Source organism: Podarcis bocagei, assembly GCF_964188305.1.
Source record: "Podarcis bocagei genome assembly, chromosome: 14".
Taxonomy (NCBI): Eukaryota; Metazoa; Chordata; class Lepidosauria; order Squamata; family Lacertidae; genus Podarcis; species Podarcis bocagei.
In genome coordinates, this window is record NC_138139.1 from 46,069,844 (window position 1) to 46,094,900 (window position 25,057).

Here is a 25,057-nt window from a genome sequence, read left to right on the forward strand (position 1 = left end):
GCAGCAGCAGCAACAAAAAAAAATAAAAACCACACAAAAAAAGCCAGGAAATCAGCTGTGGACTCACGTGCCAGCTGGCCGTCCAATGGGTGCTCGGCCTTTTTTGTTTTGATACATTCCATTCGACTCTTAAAGGGACCGCGGACCCTTGTTCAGCGGGGGGCGCGCGGCGCCCCCCCCTCCAGATCTTCTCCGTGGTTGTCTCGTGTTTGTGTGTGTTTGTTTTTAAAGGGGATGAGTTCTTCCTGTCTGCAACTACAGTGGTACCTTGGTCCTCTGTTCCGGAAGTCCGTTCCAAAACCAAAGTGTTCCCAAACTAAGGCGTGCTTTCCCATAGAAAATAATGCAAAATGGATTAATCCGTTCCAGACTTTTAAAAACAACCCCTAAAACAACATTTGAAGATGAATTTTGCTATCTAATGAGACCATTGATCCATAAAATGAAAGCAATAAATGTGCTGCAGTCACACAATCAATTGGTAGCTGAACTGGGTTCCACACAGTCACAAAAACGAAACAAAAAGAGCCGCGTAAACGGAAACGCAAAATACAGTGGTACCTCGGGTTAAGAACTTAATATGTTCTGGAGGTCTGTTCTTAACCTGAGTTACCACTTCAGCTAATGGGGCCTCCAGCTGCCACCATGCGATTTCTGTTCTCATCCTGAAGCAAAGCTCTTAACCTGAGGTACTATTTCTGGGTTAGCGGAGTCTGTAGCCCAAGGTACCACTGTAAATAGCAAAAAATAGACAGACCTTAGTGTAACACTCAAATCGGAAGCGTCACACACAAAACAGATCACGTTCGGCTTCTAAAAGTTTGCAAACCAGAACACTTACTTCTGGGTTTGCAGTGTTTGGGTTCCAAGTTGTTTGAGTACCAAGGCGTTTGAGAACCAAGGTACCACTGTATAGGTTACCTTAAAAGAGGGAGAAGAATCCCTAACTCACCCTTTCCAACTTGGGCTGCCTAATGTCTTCTATGTGCTTCCATAGGGCTTGTGTTGGTCATTTAAGTTAAATAATTATGCAGCTGGAAGGAATTCCCCCAAGGCCTACCTTCCTGCAAGGCAGGAACCGCTGCTAAAGAACCCCTGGCAGGGAGGTGGCCCAGCCTCTGTTTGAAAACTTCTAAGGAAGGAGAACCCACTGCATTCGGTGGAGCCCGTTCCACTGATAGCCCTGTTCTCCAGGAATTTGCCTAATCCTATTTTATATGTTTGTAGACCACAGAAGAAAGCATTTGGTTTAATTATATTTAGGTTGATCTGGGTTTTCTCTCTCTAAGCAAACATTTAAAAGTCATGTCAAGTTTTAAGCTGTTCATATTCATACTATAAGGGACGTGGGTGGCGCTGTGGGTAAAACCACAGTGCCTAGGACTTGCCAATCATATGGTCGGTGGTTCGAATCCCCGTGGCGGGGTGAGCTCCCGTCTTTCGGTCCCAGCTCCTGCCCACCTAGCAGTTCGAAAGCCCCTCAAAGTGCAAGTAGATAAATAGGTACCGCTTTATAGCGGGAAGGTAAACGGCGTTTCCATGTGCTGCGCTGGTGCTGGCTTGCCAGAGCAGCTTCGTCACGCTGGCCACGTGACCCGGAAGTGTCTTCGGACAGCGCTGGCTCCCGGCCTCTTGAGTGAGATGAGCGCACAACCCTAGAGTCAAACAAGACTGGCCCGTACGGGCAGGGGTACCTTTACCTTTTATTCATACTATAAAGTTGCCTTCTATAACCAGCTTATACTGTGGAATATACCTTGTGGAATTTTGTTATTCAGATCTCAGTTGGATTGTGTTTCTTTCTTTTGGGTTGGGTGGGGGCAACATTCCATTTTTGTTGGGTTCAGATAACAATAGGAACCGGACCACAGCACAATCTTGTCAAACTTGGTGCCTGCTGTATCTTTTGGACTACAACTCCCATCAAACCCTCAGGAAACATGGCTGGCACCAATTTAGGGAAGGCTGCCGTTAGAGAGATTAAATTTCAGTGCTTAGGGCATTTATGGAACTGGCACGAAACTTCCTCTGAATTTGCCCCATTGTGTGGATTCCGCCTAGGATTAAACTGAATGGCATGAGTCATAATAACTAACTGGGAAATGAAGGAAACTATCCTGACTGAATTTATTCACTTCTCACTTTTTAATTAAGCCTCTTATTTGCAATGTCCCCCTTTGAAGTTAAATATAAATGTATTTTTCTTTTTTTAAGAGAGTGGGCTAAAATCCTTCTCACAGTTATATTTGAGTTTAAAGTCTGGGAACTGGCTGGTGCGCCCAAACTTGGCTGTGTACACTATACCTTTAAATCACATGCAAAGCACATTCTTTCCCTCAAAGAATTCTGGGATCTGTAGTTTACCCATCATAGAGCTACAACTCCCAGCAACCTAACTTAACAAACCATGGTTCACAGAATCCTTTGAGGGGAAGAAACATGCCTTGAATGTACTTTAAATACATAGTGTGTACACAACACAGGAATTCACCGTGCATCTGCTTCGAAATCATTCCAGTTTTCTGCAGCTGCAGGATGGCCTGCCTTGCATCTGATGTTGCATATGGGACAGCCAGGTGTGTTTTCAGAAAACAGCCTCTTAGGTTAACTGGAGAGAGCAGGTAGGCCAGGTTCAGCTTGTAGAGCCAAAAAAATATTCCCCACCCCAGGCCAACCTAGTTCTCAGCTGCCTACAAGATGGGAATGCAGATAGGAAGCCCACAAACAGGATCTGAGTGTGAGAATGCTTTCCCCGCTTTTGATTCCCATTAAGTGGTACACAAATTAACAAAGGTATTTTTAATGCAAATTGGTGTTGTCTCTTGTCTTCTTCTCGGATGATGCATGAGCGGCCATCCTAGTTTGTCTCCCCCTCTCTTTGTTTTTAGATAGTACAGTGGTACCTCGGGTTAAGTACTTAATTTGTTACGGAGGTCTGTACTTAACCTGAAACTGTTCTTAACCTGAAGCACCACTTTAGCTAATGGGGCCTCCTGCTGCTGCCACGCCACCGGAGCACGATTTCTGTTCTCATCCTGAAGCAAAGTTCTTAACCTGAGGTACTATTTCTGGGTTAGCGGAGTCTGTAACCTGAGGTACCACTCACTGTAGCTGGCTTTCAGAAGCATGCTGCCCGCCAATTTTAAATCCTGTAGTTTTAAGTACATAATCTTAAGGAAGCTTCTAGCATGGTGTGGGGTTGGAGTGTCTGGCTAGGTCCTGAGAGACCGGAGCACGATTTCTGTTCTCATCCTGAAGCAAAGTTCTTAACCTGAAGCACTATTTCTGGGTTAGCAGAGTCTGTAACCTGAAGCATATGCAGCCTGAAGCGTATGTAACCCGAGGTACCACTGTAGGGGACTTCTTTAAAAAAAAACACCAACATCCAGCTGACTTATAGTTTATGAACAGCTATTTCATATTATTTAAATGTGTTGCTAGTGAATTTTTATCTTTGTATGATCTTTCATGAAGCTTTAGCTGTTGCTGACTTTACAGTGAAAATGTCCATAAGATCTAATCTTTTCCATTTTGGTTCTCTCCTCTTTTAGAGTTTTGGGTTTGATATCCTGCTTTATCACTACCCAAAGGAGTCTCAAAGCGGCTAACATTCTCCCTTCCCTTCCTCCCCCACAACAAACACTCTGTGAGGTGAGTGGGGCTGAGAGACTTCACAGAAGTGTGACTGGCCCAAGGTCACCCAGCAGCTGCATGTGGAGGAGCGGAGACGCGAACCCGGTTCCCCAGATTACGAGACTACCGCTCTTAACCGCTACACCACACTGGCTCTTTTAATCAGCTTTGGTTTGTTTTCAACAGAAAGGTAGGATGTCCACTCATATCCATGTCATACATTTACAACACTCTGATACCACTTTAACACAGTCATGGCTTTCCCCGAATAAGCCAAGAGTTTATTAGTGACCTCAGAGCTACCATTCTCAGCACCCTTAATTAACCAGGATTCCCGGGATTCTCTGGGGGAAGCCATGGCCATGTTAAAGTGGTAGAACTGTAGGGTGTGAATTTGATCTCCATAATTAACTGACTGGGGTCAGATTATTATTGTTGGTATTAATTGCTTTGGACCCTGGATCTGGCCCCTGGATCTGGCTCACTAGTCACAAGTTGGACCATCATTATTCTAGGTACTACAAGGATATGTGCACATATCTTGAAAGATCTACATTGGCTCCCAGTACATTTCTGAGCACAATTCAAAGTGTTGGTGCTGACCTTTAAAGCCCTAAACAGCCTCGGTCCAGTATATCTGAAGGAGCGTCTCCACCCCCATCGTTCTGCCCGGACACTGAGGTCCATCTCCGAGGGCCTTCTAGTGGTTCCCTCGTTGCAAGAAGCCAAGTTACAGGGAACCAGGCAGAGGGCCTTCTCGGTAGTGGCACCCGCCCTGTGGAACGCCCTCCCACCAGATGTCAAAGAGAAAAACAACTACCAGATTTTTAGAAGACATCTGAAGGCAGCCCTGTTTAGGGAAGCTTTTAATGTTTAACAGACCATTGTATTTTAGTATTTTGTTGGAAGCCACCCAGAGTGGCAGGGAAACCCAGCCAGATGGGCGGGGTATAAATAATAAATTATTGTTGTTGTTGTTGTTTACTCTGACTCCAGCATGCTCCCACAACTGGTGTTTGTAGCTGAGTGCACATGAAGTGAGCCACACAATCCATATGCACCCTGTATTTCCTGAGAAGTGATCAGGTTTGTTGAAATTTCCCACAAACCAGCTTAAACACAAGTTGAAAATGCAAGCCACAGATAAGCTGAAGTGTGTACAGTTTGGACTCCCATTGCACATGTGCAGACAACAGCTTCCTAGAATAGGATTTCAGAGGAGTTGCAGGTACAAGGAAACAAATCAGGTAATGCACCCAGGTCAGGGTCCAAACCTCAGTCCTTAGGGCAGCTCCTGGTGATGTCATAGGGATGGGCCCTGGAGACGGAGGTTAATTGGGAGAGGGGAGCAGAGGAAGGCATATCCCCCAGCGTGTACATGCTATAATTTGTAGCCATCTTCTGGGCTGAAGCTTGCAAGCTGCATGTACCGCTTTCCTAATAAAGTCAATCTTGGATATTCAAGCCCTTCACCTGCCACCTGGAGGGGGCCAGGCGGACCTGAAGACTTCATAGAATCATAGAGTTGGAAGAGACCACAAGGGCCATCGAGTCCAACCCCCTGCCAAGCAGGAAACACCATCAGAGCACTCCTGACATATGGTTGTCAAGCCTCTGCTTAAAGACCTCCAAAGAAGGAGACTCCACCACACTCCTTGGCAGCAAATTCCACTGTCGAACAGCTCTTACTGTCAGGAACTTCAGCTCAGACCTGGAGGGCCGGCAGCCCTAGGTACAGCAAGTGCAAATGTAACTTGAAATGCAGGGGTGGGGACAGCAGACAGACGACCTCACTGTGTTTTAAGCTGCTAATGTGTACACATGCCAAGTCACTTGCTGCCTCGCTTTCCTAAAGAGGCACTCGGCCAGTCTCTTGCCTCTCATTGTGTGTCTGTTGTGTGCATTCTTTGGAGAGGGCCCTTGACAGCAAAGAATTTCTGGAATGGAAGTGGGTGGGGAATATGAAAACCACCCAGTATGTGCCGTGCTATGTACTCATGCAGCTCATTTACGAGTCCTTTTCCTGCAAGGCCACCTGACCTTCTCCCTGCTCCTGTTAAATCACAAACAAGGGAAGGTTCTGTTGGCTGAATCTCAAGGAAGCATGAATGACGTGTGGGCATGTTTTTCAAGCTCAGGGTGGAGGGGGAGACGGAGGAGCAATTTTGTCTTCTCCCAAGTCATCACACACAAACACTCAAAGGCTGGCATTGTAGGAACGTAGAGCTTATTTATAACCTGAGCCTCATATCAAAGCCTTTCTGGGGATCGTTGTAGTATGATGTTGGAACACCTGCTTTGCATGCAGAAGGTCCATGGTTTCGTCCCTGGCATCTCCAGGTAGGACTGGGAAATACTCCCAGTTTGAAACCCTGGAGAGCCATTGCAGAAAATACTGAGCTTAGAGGAACCAGTTGGTTGACCTGGTATAAGGCAGCTTGCTAAGTAGAAGTCCAAATGCAACCTGGGCTGGTGCCAGCACCTGCCCTCCTTGAGCAGCTGACCGGATGTCACATGAACAGCAATAAAAAACATGGTGTCAGTGCTCTTCACTCTTCACAGAGCAAGCCTAGTGATCCTAGCAACTCTTCCCAGTAGGTCTTGCTCCAGTGAAGCAGTTGCAAGGACTGAAGGTCCCTGCCTTTCCCCCACTCTGCAAGACTCCTCCCCTCCAGGGTCTTTCCCAAGCAGTCTCCCTGCTTGGAACTCCCTGAATTATTCAGGGAGAATCCTGCCCCATCACTGCCTCTTGCCCCCTCTCCAGCCCTCCTCTTCTGCCTCTGAGTCTGGGTTTGCAGATGTTCTTGAAACCACAACTCCCATCATCCCTGACCGCTGGCTATGCTGGCTAGGAATGTTGGGTGTTGTAGTCCAGCAAACACCTGGGAACCCAAGTTTGAGGAAGGCTGACCTAATGCCTCACCTGGAAGCACCTTGGCTGTCTTGAAACTCACAGCTCAAACAAGTCCCATGCCACCTTGTGATTAAACCATCAAACGACACTCTCTGTGCAACACCCAAGACTTCTATGCCGCTGGTGAGTTACCGGTAAGCTTAGGATCCATCATAGGTGGTGAACATTCTTGCCCTCAGGCTCATGCCCAAAACATAATGAAGACCTCCATCAAACTATACTTTCAAAACAGTGACATTCCACTTTAAACAGTCATGACTTCCCTCAAAGAATCCTGGGAGATGTAGTTTGTTAACAGGGCTGGCCCAGGGTACTTTGGCGCCTGAAATGAACCACAGTACAGGCAACTCCCCCTTTGTGCACATTTGACATGTACACAATTGCCAACATGTGCACCGTTTTTCGGCCCCAAAACAGAGTTGTCTGCATAGCACCCACCAGGGAACAAGGGGTGAACGAAGATCTACACGGGGAACAAGGGTGAGAATAAAATCAGCCTTACCCGATGGCTGAAGTGGGAATCAAAAGTGTTGTGGGTAGTGAGGAAGGGGCCTGCTCATAATCATGCCAGCAGCCCCCAGAGGGCAGCCCCTGCCATTTACTGTATTTTCCGCTCTATAAGACGCACCTTTCCCCTCCTAAAAAGTAAGGGGAAATGTGTGTGCGTCTTATGGAGCAAATGCAGGCGGGAGGCTTTGCTCAGCGCTCCCTTTATTTTATTTTTTAAAATAAATATTTATTAAAGTTTCTGAAAAAGGAATTACATTAAAGCAAAAAATACAAGAATAAAAGACAAAAATAAAAATACAAGAAAAATACAGAATAAGTACACAGATAAAAAAAATAAAATAAAAAATCAACCTTTCCATATCTTACATTCATATCCTTGTTTCCCTGACCTCCTTATACCTCCCTTTTTTGTATTCCAATTCAGTTAATTAATTCAGCAATTTCTTTCCCTCCTTATTATCCTGATCTTTGATCTTAATATATTATAACATTAAATTTTTACCTATTTAAAAATCCAATTTTCCATATTCTTTTATATCATTACAGCTAGAAACCGCTTAGCTTCATTCAAACATCATTCTAACACTCATTAATTTTGCTCAGCGCTCCCTTTAAAGAGCCGCGTGGAGCATGTGTGCGGCTCTTCGGGGCTTTTCCCCGTGGAGGGAGAAGGGCTGCCCTTCTCCCTCCTCGGGGAAAAGCCCCCAAGGGAGCACGGCTCTTGGGGGAGCCTTAGCCGCACGCAGCCTCTCCCGGGCAGGGGATGAAGGCTCCCCGTGCCTGGGAGAGGCTGTGCGTGGCTATCCCATAAGGCTTATGGGATTTAGAATATTTTTTTCCTTGTTTTTTCCTTGTTTTCCTCTTCCAAAAACTAGGTGCGTCTTATGGTCTGGTGCGTCTTATAGAGCGAAAAATACGGTGCTCCCCATGGCGGGAAGAGAACAGCCGCACCTATTTGCCAAGAGGCTGCTGTAGAGGCGGAATGGCGGGGGCTGCTGAGGAGCCCCCAAAGAGTGAAGGACAGTAGCCACGCTGCTACCACAGCGTGTTAGCTCTGCCGCCCCTGTGGATCCTGCCGCCCAAGGCAGTCATGTCACCTTGCCTAATTGGTGGGCCGCCCCTATTTTGTTAAGGGGTGCTGAGAGCCATTAGTAGACCCCCTAACTCCCCTTCCCAGAATGGTTTAATGATCAATCCCTCTTGCCAGGGAACTCAGGGAATTGTAGCTCTGGGAGGGAAATAGGGGTCTCCTAGGGTTGCCATATGTCTGGGAAAACCTGGGCATACCCTCTTCTTGGGGGCCAACATGCCCATCCGGGTGGATGTTTACATTTTAAAGGAAATGTATGGGTTTTGGAGGGATCAGGCTCGGGCTGCTCTGCACATCGTGGCCGTTGCCAGCCAAAGAGATGCACGGGCGCGGCAAGGGCGGTTCTTCAAGATATGGCAACCCTATATGACCTAACAACGTTCAACCACCTGTAACAAACTACAGTTCCCAGGACTCGGGGGGGGGGGGAGCCATTACCATTTAAAGCAATCTAATATTACTTTAAATCGGGCTTCCTTAAACTCGGATGTTTTGAGACTACAATTCCCATCATCCCTGACCACTGGTCCTGCTAGCTAGGGATTATGGGAGTTGTAGGCCAAAAAAACATCTGGAGGGCCGAGTTTGAGGAAGCCTGCTTTAAATGTACAGTGGTTCTTGGAGGAAAAGGGTGGGATGGAAATGCAACAAATGAACAATAAAGTCAATAAAAGAGGCATCTCTTTTACCATGTTATCTATACCCTGGATTATATGCTTAGCCTTTCGCTGCAAGTAGTTCTGGTGGGACTCTCAGGAGTAAACCAAAGGGGGGGGGGTTCCTCCCAGCACAGATACTTTAGTTTCAGAGAAGGGACCTTCCTCAGGACCACAGCAGGGTGCAAAAGGGTTAAACTTCCCTGCTGCCTGCTTACCTGCTGCAGCCCAGATACCTGTCAAACCTTCCCTGCAGCATAGGCTTATTATAATTATTATTAGTGTATTTGCCTCTTAGGTGCAAAAGACACATTTAACATTGGTGGGAGCGGCTTGCAATCTCTCATTGTTTCCTCCCAGGTGGTCGGTACTCCTTTAATCCATGACACAGATTAGCAGCCTAACAGATTTCTTTCCACACCTTCCTTTCCTACTGAAATGAATAACTTCTCCACCCACGCATGCCGTCCTAACGTCTCTCCGCCCTTTCATTCTTCTCATAAGGCTTCTCTTTTCCTGTCCACCCTCTTACCCAATTCTACCCTTCGAGATAAGAGGGAGTTAAGACACACAGAGAGGCCAGATTGCATTTGGATCCCTATTTTTCACCTCAGTGTGTGTAGGGCAGGCATGGCCAAACTTGGCCCTCCAAGTTTTGGGACTATAGTTCCCATCATCCCTGACCGCTGGCCCTGTCAGCTAGGGATGATGGGAGTTGTAGTCCGAAAACAGCTAGAGGGCCAAGTTTGGCCATGCCTGGTGTAGGGTGTTGCCAGCTCAGGAAGAAGAAGAAGAGTTTGGATTTGATATCCCGCCTTTCACTCCCTTTAAGGAGTCTCAAAGCGGCTAACATTCTCCTTTCCCTTCCTCCCCCACAACAAACACTCTGTGAGGTGAGTGGGGCTGAGAGACTTCAGAGAAGTGTGACTGGCCCAAGGTCACCCAGCAGCTGCAGGTGGAGGAGCGGGGAAGCGAACCCGGTTCACCGGACTACAAGTCCACCGCTCTTAACCACTACACCACACTGAGAGCTAGGGGTGGCCTCTGGTGATGCAGCAGGACAGTGTGGGTTGCCGGGACCCAGGGTGGGCAAGCTGCAACCGCCACCTGAGCTCACCGCCACTGGAGCCTGCACAGGGCAGAGCCCAAGCAGCCAGTGCAACCTTTGCAGGGGAATCCCTCCAACATCCTCAGAGAGGAGCACTGGGCTGAGCTATGCTGGGGCCCCTCGCCTGCCTCATTCTGGGGTCCACACCTGTTCATCATGAACCTGAGTTGCTCTGCTGCCATTTCCAGAATGGGGCGGGGATCCCCCTGGAAGCCGGCAGCTGCGTGAGGGCTCCTGGTTGTGCCCTCTCTGCGAACTGCCCTTCGATCTATGGACACCGTTTTCATAAATAATAAAACACAGACCTACAATTCCCAGCACCCTGAACAAACAACAGTTCCCAGGATTCCCTGTGACTGCTAATGTGGCACAAAAGTGCTAAGGAACGTGTGGCATGGATGTGACTCTTGCCCGCCACACAATGTTAAGCTGGAACAAGAATCCCTTTTGATAACTCATCCTGCTCTGGAAGTTCCAGATTCCAAGCTTGGGTGGTTCTCTGCAGATAATACTAGTTACAGATGGGTAGCCGTGTTGGTCTGCCATAGTCCAAATAAAAAAATTCCTTCCTGTAGCACCTTAAAGACCAACTAAGTTAGTTCTTGGTATAAGCTTTCGTGTGCATGCTGAAGAAGTGTGCATGCACACGAAAGCTTATACCAAGAACTAACTTAGTTGGTCTTTAAGGTGCTACAGGAAGGAATTTTTTTATTTGCAGATAATACTGCCACTTGTAGTTCCCTGGTTCACCACATGGGGCAGCTTCCTGACGACGGCAATGTAGCACTTCAATGTCGCACGATGCACCGTACAAACATTTGGGTGAAACTCCTAATGGGCTGTTTTAATGCACTGTGGGATTATTCTGCTGTAGACGGATGGGATGGGATACACATGATTGTAATGTGACTGAGTTCTGCAGCAGTTAGCTTTTATGGTGCCCCATGGTGATACATCTGGAGATAACACATTTTCCCTAAATACAAATTTCCCTAAATTCCCAAACTTCCCCACCCACACCCCCTCCACGGACCACATGAAAATTATGGATTTTTCTGACTCGGTGCAACAAGACAACTAGCTTCCTGAGGTTTAAAAAAACATAAAAAACCCTCCCAGAACAGATTCTGCTCCTGTAATAGGAAAACACCATCACATAATTTGGGATTGCCCTCTTCTCGACACTCATCGCAGAGATCTCCTAGGGACTGCCTTGCAGCTCAAAATATTGATTTACAAAGAGTCTGTCATCCAATATTTGTCGAGGGATGATACTACAAAGATTGTTTTGGGGTACTTAGCCAAGATCTTTAAAGCTAAATCTAACATTTCCTGATTTATTCAATGGTGGCTATGTAGTCTTTTATATATTGTATGTATTTGGATTATCAATGCATTTGGATGATTTTGGATGATTTTACTGTTTTAATTTATGCCAATGAAGGCTAGTAGCAGCAGCTAGCTTCCTATTTTCCTGGCAGCCTCTTGCCAAACCTCAGAGGGCAAGGGCGCAGAAGAAGCAAGACCTCGGATGCTGAAACACAGCATGCCAGTGGTAACCCAGTGCAGGGAAACCAACTTTCATTTTGAAATATTTTAAGATAACATTTTAGTTTTCTGTTATGTTGCTTTGACTGTATGCTCTATATTTGACTTTCTTCAGATTGTTTTATTTATGTTTTATTGATTTAATATGCTGCAAACTGCTTTGCTGTAAACCACAGAGCCTAGGACTTGCCGATCAGAAGGTTGGCGGTTCGAATCACCATGATGGGGTGAGCTCCTGTTGCTCGGTCCCTGCTCCTGCCCACCTAGCAGTTCGAAAGCACATCAAAGTGCAAGTAGATAAATAGGTACCGCTCTGGTGGGAAGGTAAACGGCGTTTCCGTGCGCTGCTCTGGTTTGCCAGAAGTGGCTTAGTCATGCTGGCCACATGACCTGGAAGCTGTACGCCGGCTCCCTTGGCCAATAAAGTGAGATGAGCGCCACAACCCCAGAGTCGGCCACGACTGGACCTAATGGTCAGGGGTCCCTTTACCTTTACCTAAACCGGTTTGAGATTTTTCTTAAAAATATGAAGCGGTACAGAAATTAAAAATAATACAGTAATAAAAAAAAACTTGCAGGGGAAGAAGGTGACGAGGATTCCTGGGGCACCCAGAGCGCCTTCCGCCTTGTGCATAGATCAACGCTTCTCCACCGCGCAGCCGGTGACTGGGATTCCCTGCAGGGCTACCTGAGTATAAAAGGTAGAACAGGGAGGGGGCGTGGCCTAGCACAACCCCGCCCCCTTCAGAGAAGGCAGCCAATGCGGGGGGCAGAACGGATGGTCCTGGGCGGGGCCGGGGCTCCTTTTATGCAAGCTCCTCACCACCCCTCCTGCAGAGGCTGTTGCGCTTGATCCCCGCAAAGGCTGCGAGGCTGTTTGGACATGTCCTGGGTGCTGCCGGCGCGCGCCCTTCCCCGACGTCTCCCGCTGCCTCACCTGGGCGCCTAGCCGGATCTTCATCGGGCGGAACCCGCCAGGAAGCAGCGCTCTCTCTCCTCCGTCGATCCACGCACCCAGAGAGAGAGAGCCATGTCCCTTCCGAAAGGTAAGAGAGGGATCTCGCGTGGGTCGCGCAAGAGCTCTTTTGCGCCCCAGGCGAAGGCCAACTGCTCGCACCCCCGCGCTTCACCCCAATGCAAACTTCGGTGTTCAGAAACGGATGGCAGGAAACGCACAACGCTCGAAACCGCCAAAAAAAGTAATTTTTTTTGCAAGGATAAGCAATGCAAGATCTCTTGCTGATCTCTCCCAAATGCGAAATGTTTGAGCGCACAAGTCAAATGGAATAATCGTGTGACTATAAATCTGGCCTAACGATAGCTCTGGCACTCCGAGAACGGGATCTTCCTGATTTTGCCCTCTTCTCTTTAAAACCGAAAGGTGGTCACACTGTCTTTTTTATTATCTCTTACTGTTTTGTTTAACCGTTTTTAAAACGAGTTTTGAATTCATTGGTGAGAATGAGATCGGTTGTCCCTGAACTTCCTTGAATGCGTTTTATTTTCCGTCCTTATTATGCCAGTGCAATGTCTTGAGAACAGCGTCGAAAGGCAATTTGCCAGTACTATTAATTAGGTGATTATTAATGGTTTTGTGGTACAGTAATATCTGGAAGGTGGCTTGCCAGGAACATGATTGGTGCGGAATCGGAATCACCTCTTTAGGTGTAAAATCTGAGTGTATTTTTCAGTCCAAAATTGTATCAAGGTCTCTGTAATCCACTGTGGGTGCAAACAGGTGTGCCAGGTGTGCACCCACAGTGGATTACACAGTGGATTGTATTTTATGATGGATGTATTCTTTTTTGCTTTGTGTGTGTGTTGTAAACTGCACTAGTGTGAAAGTGTTGTTGTTGTTTTAGTCGTGTAATCCCTACTCTGTGCAGTGTGTTGCATTGGACAAGGAATACCGCTTTCCTGGTAAGTTATTCAAAAGCGGAGTGATGCTAGACATCTTTTTGGATAAAGAAAATAAACAGGGCACTGATTCAGCTAAAGACTTGTAGAACGTCATGGAATATTGGTGGCACATAGCTTTCCTTCTCCCTACCCCAAACTTACCCCGTTATATATTTTGGGGATCACACTAGTGTGCGAGGGTCATTCAACGTAGCGAAGAAATGGAATTTGAAAAGGTGCTTCTGTCTAAAATTTTGTATGGGCGATATTTATTTGGAAGTTTGCGTCCTGCCTTTCTTTGAGAAATAGACTTGATGTAGCTTACAAAAGAAGGAAAAAAAGCATAAAATGTTAATGAAACAGTTCGGATGGCTAAGAAACAAGTTCACGGCTTAAACCTAAGAGCAGGGTTTGAAAAACCAGTTAAGCATAAAAATACAGACGTTGCTAAATTATTGGTGAAATTAAAAGCAGCTTGTCTGAAACTTGACAGAGGGAGCCAACAATCCTCTCTATAACATGTAAATTATTACGTTTATATCCCCCAGTTTCTTCAAGGAGCTCAAGGTGGTGTATGCTGTTTTGTGTTATAAGTAATGCGTATCTTAGAAAAGTGTGTGTTGTCTTTATCTGTGCATATAAACATGAGGGGCAGTGTGGTGCAGCGGTTAGTGCATTGGCCCACCGCAAGGTTCTTTGTGCCTGGCCTTGCAAGGTTGTTGTGAAGATAAAGTGGGTGAGTTGAGTTCCTTAAGAGGCTAGGTGGCGTAATGATGGTATAAGGTACAAACGCATGGAGAAATCAGAAGGCCTTGCTTGCCCTTATGAGCTTCACAGGCAGTTCTTCCCCTGTGCTGCGCCAGTTCTTTCTACAGATGTTTCACATTTCTGCTCTTATCATCGCAGGCTGCGTGAGCTTTGCTCTGTGTCATGCAGCAGCTCTGAGCTGTAACTCGGCCTTGGTGGGATGGGCAGATAGTGTCATGCTTTTGTTTTGGAACACTTGCTCACGTTTCTGTTTCCAAATCTCAGTCCTCTTTGCGTGGGATCTGGCTGCTTGTTCTCGACTGCCTGAACTCTGTCCAAGGGGCAAGTTATTGCACAGCTGCTGTGGTCCTTGCCGCATGTCGGAGGATGCAGGGCAGAATAAGAGTCCTGCTGGGGAAAGGTCCTAGCTCACCCATAGAGATTCCGCCTTGCATGCAGAAGGTCCCGGGTTCAATTTCTGGCATCGCCAGGTAGGGTTGGGAATGTTGCTTGCCTGAATCCCTGGAGAGGTGCTTCTGGTAATTGTAGACCAACCAGGCGACCACGATCGACAGGTAGATTGCCAGGGTTATCCAGGTCGATTGCAGGAGTAAAAAGAGATCGCTGGTTGTTCCTGAGCAATGGTGACACATCCTGCCCCTGTTGGCGCTGCTGTGAAAGCTTTAACTCTCTTAGTTGGTGGCAGAGTGGGAGAAGGAGTGAGGGCTGCGGACTGTTGTGATTGATAGTCTGACACCTTTCCCCCAAAAAAACTCAACTCTGGTCTCTTCCCCTAAGGAAAGCTCAACAATTGTGGGCAGTGACAATGGGTAGATCACATTATACTGGGAGTAGATTGCAGTCTCTATAGAGTAGGATGTGTCTGTTGTGGACGGTAGATGTAGCTGGATAAAAACCAATGGTCTGATCTGGTATTAGGCAGCTTCCTTTCCTGCTAGGAGTAAGTGGCTGGAGGATGCAGCAGTACAGAGATAGAGGGCAAGATTCAGTCTGAATTCTTGCCACTGGCAACGAGGGATATGGGTTTAAAAGCCCCCAGCATGAACGCAAGTACCCCTGCAGAGGTGGAGTCTGAGGCCCTTGTCCTCCTGTCCTGGACAAAATATCAAACCCCTCTTATTTGGAAGCTTCAGCTGCCCCCAAATGCTCCAGCCCGGCTGCTGACTGGCGCCTGTTCCAGAGAGCATAGAATTGTAGAGCTGGAAGGGAGCGCACGTAGATAACCTTGCCCAACCCCCTGCAATGCTGGAATCTTTTGCCCACTGTGGGGCTTGAACCCACAACCCTGAGATTAAGAGTCTCGTGCTGTACCAGCTAGGCTACCCCAGGTCATGAAAACAACTGCACAATTCAAAGTGTTGGTTATGACCTATATGACTTGGGCCCAGGCTCCCTGAAAGAATGTGCCTCCCTATACAGTGGTACCTCGGGTTAAGTACTTAATTCATTCCGGAGGTCTGTTCTTAACCTGAAGCACCACTTTAGCTAATGAGGCCTCCTGCCGCCGCCGCGCCGCCGGAGCACGATTTCTGTTCTCATCCTGAAGCAAAGTTCTTAACCTGAAGCACTATTTCTGGGTTAGCAGAGTCTGTAACCTGAAGCGTATGTAACCTGAGATACCACCGTATATGAACCTGCCTGGGTGCCAGGATCCTCGGTCGACCACCTTCTGTCGGTCCCATGAGCGCATGGTCGGCGGTGGCACGAAAGGGAGCCTTTTCCCGTGGCCCCAACTTGGTGGAATTCCCTCCCAGGAGAGGTTAGACTAGCTTCCTCCTTGGCAGGCTGAGACTGACTTATTCAGATGGCCCCAGCGTCCAAAATTCGCCAGGTGCCTTTTGTCATCCAGCAGCCATTTATGTGATGGGTGGTCCTAATGAAGGTGTGGGCTTTGGTCCTGAAGACATAAAATGGACAGACATTTCAAGATGCTATAAGATTATTTAGATTATTCATTCCTTTCGTCCGGGTTGGAGCATGGCCAGAGGGTGGGTCCCAAGGGCCTGGGGGACAGGTTGGGGGGGGGGTGGCGTCATTTATTTCCTGGGACTGAGGTTCAGCCTCCTTGTCCTGCACCTAGAATTTCCAAGGCTGCTGAAGTGATTTAATCCTAGTTGGGGAGGGAAAGGCTTCAAAATTTGGAAAACAGCTTGGTTTGTGCCGACACTGCAGTTAATTGTACAAAAAACATATACTGGCCTGCAACCCCGTGCCCATCAAATAAACCCCATTGAGCACAGTGGGAATTGTAAGCGTATGAAAATGGAATTGTGTTTGACACTTTTGGCCAGGCAGCACACCTGAGCTGTGTGTGCCTGTGTGTGTTCTGCTTAAGATAAAAATAAAAATAAAAAATTAAATACAAGGGAATGTCCCTTTCTGGGATTACAGTTGGAACAAGAATGCTTCGTTATTTGTTAATTCCCCACATCAAAGGCCGGGGAACCCTTTTAAGTACTCTGTTAATGACTACTGGGGTATGGCCCGCACGTTGTTTGCATAGTTAGGCATAATAGAGTAATTACTACTTGCGTAACTGGCAAGAAGAGAGAGAGAGAGAGAGACGGCTAGATACCGAAATGTTCTTTGCGTTTCGGTGTTCTCATTTGCCAGGCTGGCTTTATGGCAGGCTCGTAAATAGCAGCTTGCCCGATTTGCCTGCGGTGGGTAAGAATCTCTTGCCTGCAAATGAACTGGGAGAATTTTGAAAACTGGAGGACAGTTGTCCATCAATGACTAACATAGGTATGTGCAGGCAGGCAGATGAGTCAACAAATATGTATGGGCAGGCAGGCAATGTTTTTCTGGTTGGGCTAAGTAACTTTGGTCCAAGGGTGAGGAACCAGATGTTGATGGACTACAGCTCCCACAATCTCTGACCATTGGGCCATCTTTCCTGGGGCTGATGGGAATTGGAGTCCAGGAACATCTGGAGCAGAGCTTTCCAAACTGTGTGTCATGACGTCAGTGTGTTCTAGGTGTGTCACGCCCCCTGCACTCCTCCTGGGGCTGGAAAGGGGTTAGTTCAACCTCCAGTTTGCTAGTAAAACTGAATTATTGTGTTGCAAAATGATGCACGTCTAAAAAGTGTGTCACTGACACGAAAAGTTTGGAAAGCTCTGATCTGGAGGGTCGTAAGTTCCTGTATTAATGGACCTAATGTTCTACCACTGAGCTACAGTCTTGTGGAATAGAGTTTTGCTGGAGACAGCCAGAAGCTTTTGGAAATGCCTCAAAAGCTGCTGTGATAAAAGCAAGCGCTTGCTGTGTAGTAAAAATCAGTCCTTAATATCCTTTCGGCACATACTTGTAGGCCTGTCATCTCCCACTTCCCTTTTGGCAAGTTTGCAGAAATCTCTTTGGCGGGTGATAATACCCAAAGGTGACACAGGAAGTCACTTAATGAAGTGGGCAAATTTATTTGGACCATTTTTTAAAAAACAAACCCTCTAAACGACTCCAAAACCACTTTGTATGTGGGTTTTAAAATAAGTCGGAAATGGAAAGCTGTAGGGTCATTGTGCCATTTATTTTTTAAAGGTGTGTGTAACTGCTTATCTTACTTGCCAAACTGCAAAATGAACAGAAAGTGATTTGCAGCAATAGAATATTTGGTCAATATATTAAAAACTATACATTCAGGTTACCAGACCTCCAGTTCTGACCAGTCTCCAGGTTTGCCTTCCCCTGACAGGTAGACGGCTTGAATCTTCAGGTGGGTGAGAATGCCTTTAATAGAGTAAAAGAATATTAAGAAGATTATGCATGTTGTTTGCGAGCGTTAGCCCAGCATGGCTTGGCTGCAAATTATAGCATAGAACCTCTGGGAGACCTGTCCTCCTCTGCTCCCCTCTCCCAATTAACCTCCATCTCCAGGGCCTGTCCCTGTGACATCACCAAGTCTCAGGCTTGGGCCCTGAAATCTCAGGATCTGGGATGCTCCTGATCTGGCAGTCCCATTGAAGATACATAAATCAGCAGTCGTGGAAGAGCATGATGAGCCCCAAGTAGAATTAAACAACAGAAATCCTGATGCAGGTGTCTCCCCACTGATGGGGGTTACATTCCCCGGTACCACACGTATACGTGAAATTGTGTATAGTGGGGAACACCATCTAAAAAGCCGAACTCGGTCCAAAATCCACCCCCCCAAACTCCACCTAAACGATTCCTTCCAAACTCGAGCTCTCCACAGTCCTCGAACGTTGGTGCAAAGGCTCATGGGATTTCAAGCTGTGTTCCCACTCTTTTTGTGCCATTTTTACTGTTTAAATCTATTTATTTAAATATTTCCTGGCGCTGCACGTAGATGCGGTCGCACGTGAGTCAAAATGCATGTAAGTGGGGAAAACATTCGGAAACCAAAGCGCAGCTTCCGATTCGGGTTCCAAAGAACGTTTGCAAACAGGAACACTCACTTCCAGGTTTGCGGCGTTTGGGAGCCAAAGCGTTCGACTCGCAAGGCGTTCACAAACCAAGGTACAACTGTATTAACATCACATACAAAAGCCACCTGCATGACCTTGTGTTAACTGAGCATATAAAGACATGCAACGACCTGGGCTGTTTCTCACCTAAAGATGCAACAGGTTGTCAAAGAAAAGATGGCTGCCAGTATGCTCTTTCTGTGAGCTAATCCATGGTCAGTCCTAGTTCAGGGGTGGGGAACCTGTGGCTTTCCCACTGTTGCTGGATCAATATATTTCTGACCATTGCCCAAGGGGCTGACGGGAATTGTTGTCAGTTACCTGAGCATTCCTATATGTGTCTACTCAGAAGTAAGCCCCATTAATGGGATTGGGTTATTATTGGGTTAATGGAATAATAATGGAATGATGATGATGATGATGATAAATATAATAAGTATAATTATTATAAATAAAAATAGGTTAATGGAATAATAGTTTAATGGAATTAATGGAAGTTTTTATAGGATTGCACTGAAAGTGGACTTTATTGGATGCTCACCCATAAGAAAACACTACTTTGGGCTATTATGAATAAAAACCTTTAATATATTTATACATTAATTAATACAGCAAACTTCTTTTTATTATAAGTATCCAATCTTCTTCAACTAAAAGCAGCAGAATATTTTCTTGGAGAAGCAACAAATAAAATAAAAGTTTAAAATAAAGTATAAATAAATATTATTAGTATTATTATTATAACTGGATGTGATCAAAGTATGGTCCTTTCAATAGCTATTATCTATTAGCTTTGCAAATAATGCTGTATCTTGTGCTGCTGCTTGCATGTTTGTGTTTGCTTAACCTCATGTGGAAAGGATGCTGGGGAATTATCACCTGTGCAGGTGAGTGAGCCTGGAAGGCATCCCTGGCTTGTCAGGTGCCTTTACAGGTGAGCGTGATGACAAGGAACTTGAATAATTTTTTCAAAACATAGGAAGCTGCCTTATACCTGAGTCAGACCGTTGGTCCATGTAGGTCAGTATTGTCTACACTGACTGGCAGGAGCCCTCAAGGGTTTCAGGCAGGAGTCTCCCACCCCTATGTGGAGATGTCAGAGATTAAACCTGGCCCCCTTCTGCCTGCATAGCAAATGCTTTGCTACAGAGCCCTATGGAGGGAAATTATATTTCCAACACAGTTGCTGGAAGTTTTGAGGTGAATTTGGAAAGTGGTTTTGTGTTAATTGCGTTTTTGGGGAGTACAGTGGTATCTCGGGTTAAGTACTTAATTCGTTCCGGAGGTCCGTTCTTAACCTGAAACTGTTCTTAACCTGAAGCACCACTTTAGCTAATGGGGCCTCCTGCTGCTGCTGCGCCGCCGGAGCACGATTTCTGTTCTCCTCCTGAAGCAAAGTTCTTAACCTGAAGCACTATTTCTGGGTTAGCGGAGTGTGTAACCTGAAGCATATGTAACCCGAGGTACCACTGTATTTTAAATATGTAGCGGCATTATATTACAAAATACTATTTTTAATTTTTGTTCACCTCCTTTTGGCAACTCCTGCAGCCAAGCTGATGCCAAACGTATTGCTCTGCTTTCCTTTTCATTTAAATATGTGGAATTTTATTCAACTCTCACAGATTTCACATATAATTCCAATATGTAATGCATTTGTACCTCGGAAGTTGAACAGAATTCATTCTGGAAGTTTGTTCGACTTTTGGAATGTTTGACTTTCAAAGCACGGCTTCCGATTGGCTGTAGGAAGCTCCTGCAGCCAATTGGAAGCCGTGGAAGCCCCGTCAAATGTTCAGCTTCTGAAAGAACGTTCGAAAACTGGAACACTCACTTCCGGTTTTTGATCCTTCAGCAGCCGGAACGTTCGACTCCCAAGGCATTGGGGAACCGAGTGTGGTGATCACACAGGGCCCCTGGAGGTTTCACCACTTTATTTCTCGCTGCCACCACCCAGGCCCAGTCAGGGTTAAATTGGAACATAAACTTCTGTTTATTTATTGCAGTTTAACAAGTGTGTGGTTTCATAAATGGTCTCAGTCAATTACAATCATGGGCTGCCTATCCAGACCTATAACTTCCGCTACCTGCTCTCACTCACTAAACCACCTCTCAGATATTTACTTGTCTTCCTAGCTCCCTAACTGTTCCTGACTCAGCTTATTTCGCTACACTAACTCAACCTACCCACAGACTCGATTCCAATTCACTCCCACTCCAACCAACCACCCAACTCCCAACGAACTCCCTCTTTCCCCCTCCCAGAGCTGGTTTTATAGTCCCTCTGACTCCACCCCCCTCGGTTCTGATTGGGTAACCTCTTTAACTATTTCACCTCCAGCACTCTCATATGTTAGCGTCACACCGAGGTACGTCTACCATTCTTTTGTTTTATCAACTTCTTATCCTGTTTTCCAATTCCCCCCTACCTCTTTGCTGCACCCCATCTTCCCTCTTTTGTATCCTAATCACAGTAGAATGATTTCTCAATCTTTCCGTTGCTCATAACTCAAATCCTGCTCGCGTATTCATCATATTATAATATCCCTTTAAATGCACTGCTTTCTTTGGGACCACATCAGCAAGACCAAGTGGGGTGTCTTGTTGTTTGAGCAGCCCAGGACCTCCATAATAATTTAATAATAATAACAATATTTTTATTATTTATACCCTGCCCATCTGACTGGCTTTCCCCAGCCACTCTGGGAGGCTTGCAGCAAAATAGAAAAACATAATAAAACGTCAAACATTTAAAACTCCCAGATACGTGCAGGGCTGCCTTCCATATACGCTGCTGAGATTTGCGCCCGGGACAAATGGATGTCAACAGCAATTTCTGTCTCACCTTTCTTCCATCCTGGAACTCAAATCGGCATACCTCCTGTTCTGAGATGGTCAGCCACCCAGATACTGACCAGAAGCGGACCTACTTTGCTTCTGCAGGCCCTCTTGCATCTTCAGACCAAAACCTAGGACCATAATGTGAACTGCTGTGGTATATATTTGCAAGAATAATAATATACAGCTGTCTTAAAGCAGGCGTAGCAAATATTGCACACCCTCCAGTTGTTGGACTCCAATTCCCATCACCCACTACTAGCATAGCCAATGGAGGGGCCTCCACATTGGGCATCCCTGCCATAAATGAATAAAAATCACTTCCTTCTGAATCCGGTTAAGCTGATGCATAAATTTGGCCATGGCATCTTTATTAAGCCCTCAAGGAAAGGAAGTGAGCTTGAGTCAGAATGGAAGTTTCCGTTGTGTACTTTGGTGGTGGTTGTTGTTGAGTCGTTTAGTCGTGTCCGACTCTTCATGACCCCATGGACCAGAGCACGCCAGGCACTCCTGTCCTCCACTGCCTCCCGCAGTTTGGTCAAACTCATGCTGGTAGCTTCGAGAACACTGTCCAACCATCTCGTCCTCTGTCGTCCCCTTCTCCTTGTGCCCTCTATCTTTCCCAACATCAGGGTCTTTTCCAGGGAGTCTTCTCTTCTCATGAGGTGGCCAAAGTCTTGGCGCCTCAGCTTCAGGATCTGTCCTTCCAGTGAGCACCCAGGGCTGATTTCCTTCAGAATGGATAGGTTTGATCTTCTTGCAGTCCATGGGACTCTCAAGAGTCTCCTCCAGCACCATAATTCAAAAGCATCAATTCTTTGGTGGTTATTATTATTATTATTATTATTATTATTATTATTATTATTATAGAAAGACAGGATGTGAGAGGCAGCATGGTGTAGTGGCTAGAGCACTGGTCTGGCTTGGGCTTAGGAGTGATGGGAATTGTCCAGTCCAACAATGCTTGGAGATGCTATAGGTTTCCTGGCTCTGTAGCGTAACCTACTTCACAAAGTGTGTGTGTGTGTGTGTGTGTGTGTGTGTGTGTGTAAAAGGGTTGGCTGTGGAGAAATAATTGTCTATGCTACCTTGAACTCCTTGGAGATACGGCAGGATAAAAGTGTAGTTAACACCAGAACGGGATATTCTGTTCTGAAGGGGGGGAAATGGTGCAATAACTACATTAGGGCAATTCCTTTGTTTGGACCAACCAAAATGTTGCAGAGGTGTGTCTGTGTATTTCATTGTTCATCTTGCTTTTTATCCCGCAGAATTCTTCAGGCTGGATGTTTAAATAAACCGTAAGGGAAGAGGGTGAGGAAGATTAAAATCTGGGCATGTGGGGAAAGTTCGCAGGTCTACAGTTCATAATAATCCTTGGCTGGTATGCGGGCAGGAGTTTCTTTGACAGACCTGTCCCATCCTTTTTTGCCTTGAACATCTTATCTTTCTTTGCTTGGAAGGAAGCCCCATGGATTGCAGTGGGATTTCTCCCAAGGAAATGTGTGAAGGATTGTGGTCAGCAGGTTTTGCATACCATTTCCCGCCTCCAAACTTTCTCTCCCACATTTCCCTCCTCCCCAGTAACACTTGTCAACACTGCATGGATTCTAAAGAGGTGGATTGGGGTCGCCAAAGGCTTGCTGTTCTGAATTTGTTGATTCTTTGCCGTTTTCGTTGCAGCAAACTGACTGGGCTACCCTGGGTGGTGGCTGGCGCCCGTAGGTGCTTTTACGGCGGAAGGCCGGGGGGCCCACAGTAGGCAGAGCCAGGATTGTTAGCTTGACCCCCTATTCTTCTCACAAGGTTCCCAGAATTCCCTGGGAAGAGGAATGGATGGTTTAAACGTAACAAACTACTGCTCCCAGGATTCTTTGCAGGAAGCCATGACAGTGTTAGGGTGCCCAAACTTTTTTCAGAGAGGGCCAGATTTGATGAAGTGAACATGCGTGAGGGCTGACCAAAATTGCTGAGCTTTTTAAAGGATTGACCTTGTTGAGCATTTTTTAAAATTGACATTGTTGAGTAGACGAGGGTGGGACGAAGGTTGGCTCATCAGTTGTCTTTTCCGCATTAGGTATCCCACCGAGGTTTCAACAACTGAGGGGGATCTTGCTTCCGGTGAGGTGGTGTGCAGGATTCTTGCTGGGTTTCAGTGAGGGACGCCACAACACGTCCCTGTGGGTTGAGCTGAGCTGAGTGTGTGTGTGTGTGTGTGTGTGTGTGTGTTTTTAACCAGAGAGAATCTGGATTTGCATTTCCTGTCTATTGGCGTGTAAACCTCTTATGAGTCAGCACCGTCATGTTTCTGAATGAAGAAGCTGATTCACCGGCAGAAGTGTGTAGGCTGGGCCCGGCTTCCTGGCCCTTGAAGCGAGCGGCTCTGCCTTTTAAAGGGGAAATGGTGTGGCCTTGAGTTGTGACAGGGTTTGCAGTACAAGTACAGTGGTACCTTGGGTTAAGCACCGTATTTTTCGCTCTATAAGACGCACCAGACCACAAGACGCACCTAGTTTTTGGAGGAGGAAAACAAGGAAAAAAATATTCTGAATCTCAGAAGCCAGAATAGCAAGAGGGATCGCTGTGCAGTGAAAGCAGCAATCCCTCTTGTTGTTCTGGCTTCTGAGATAGCTGTGCAGCCTGCATTCGCTCCATAAGACGCACACACATTTCCCCTTACTTTTTAGGAGGGAAAAAGTGAGTCTTATAGAGCAAAAAATACAGTACTTAATTCGTTCTGGAGGTCCGTTCTTAACCTGAAACTGTTCTTAACCTGAGGTACCACTTTAGCTAATGGGGCCTCCCACTGCCGCTGTGCCGCCGGAGCCAGATTTCTGTTCTCATCCTGAAGCAAAGTTCTTAACCCGAGGTAATATTTCTGGGTTAGTTTGTAACCTGAAGCGTATGTAACCCGAGGTACCACTGTATAAGGATAGATCCCGACTGGTTCAGTTTCCGTTTCCCTTATGTGTTGGAGGTCTGGGTTCAGGGGCGAACGTTGGTAATGTGGCTCTCTGAGCAAGGACAAAATTTTGTGCCCCCTCTCAGCTCTAAATACTCACATCCCCCCCCCCCGCTGGTTCACGTTTTGGAGAAAAAAAGGAGAGGACTAAGTGTAATTAATAATAAATTCAAATTTCTAAGCCTGTTGCCTGCAAGTTGTTTGAGGGGCCTGTCTCTCCTACCCCCCCTCCCTGGAATGGGTCAACATTTATAAACCCAACAGGCAAAATGCATTCCTTGTGTAGAAAATCCTAGAACTGGCTAGAGGGGATTAGATTTCTTCCTTTGTTTAAAAGCAGCAGCGGCAACAATACTGAACAGCTTGAGCTTTTTAATGTGGCATTGCACAGCTGAGCTATCTGGAGAGTAGAATAATATGGTGCAGACATTGGGAACTAACAAGACCTGATTGATGCCAGAATAATAATAATAATTAATAATACTTTTCATTTGTACACTGCCCATCTGACTGGGTTGCCCTGGCCACTCTGGGTGGCTTGCAACAAAATATTAAAAACACAATAAAACAGGGCTTGGCAAGGCTTACCCGCGATTTCCGGCTCCTGCGTCTGTGCAGACGTGATTTCCAGCAACGTGGAAGTGAGTCCCCATGATGTGCTGTGCCAGTTTAGTGCAGCGCACGGGGACTCGTTGAGCGGGCGA

The 25,057-nt window shown here is 46.4% G+C and overlaps 1 protein-coding gene across 1 annotated transcript in view; it reads left to right on the plus strand.

Annotated features, from left to right (window-relative positions):
• Positions 1–12,307: 12,307 nt before the first annotated feature.
• MAP2K3 (mitogen-activated protein kinase kinase 3) overlaps positions 12,308–25,057 on the plus strand; it is a 74,943-nt gene continuing 62,193 nt past the window's right edge. The window contains exon 1 of the mRNA XM_081169693.1: positions 12,308–12,505. Within this exon, the coding sequence (XP_081025819.1) occupies positions 12,490–12,505 (16 nt within the window). The 5' untranslated portion in view covers positions 12,308–12,489. The remainder of the gene's footprint in view (positions 12,506–25,057) is intronic.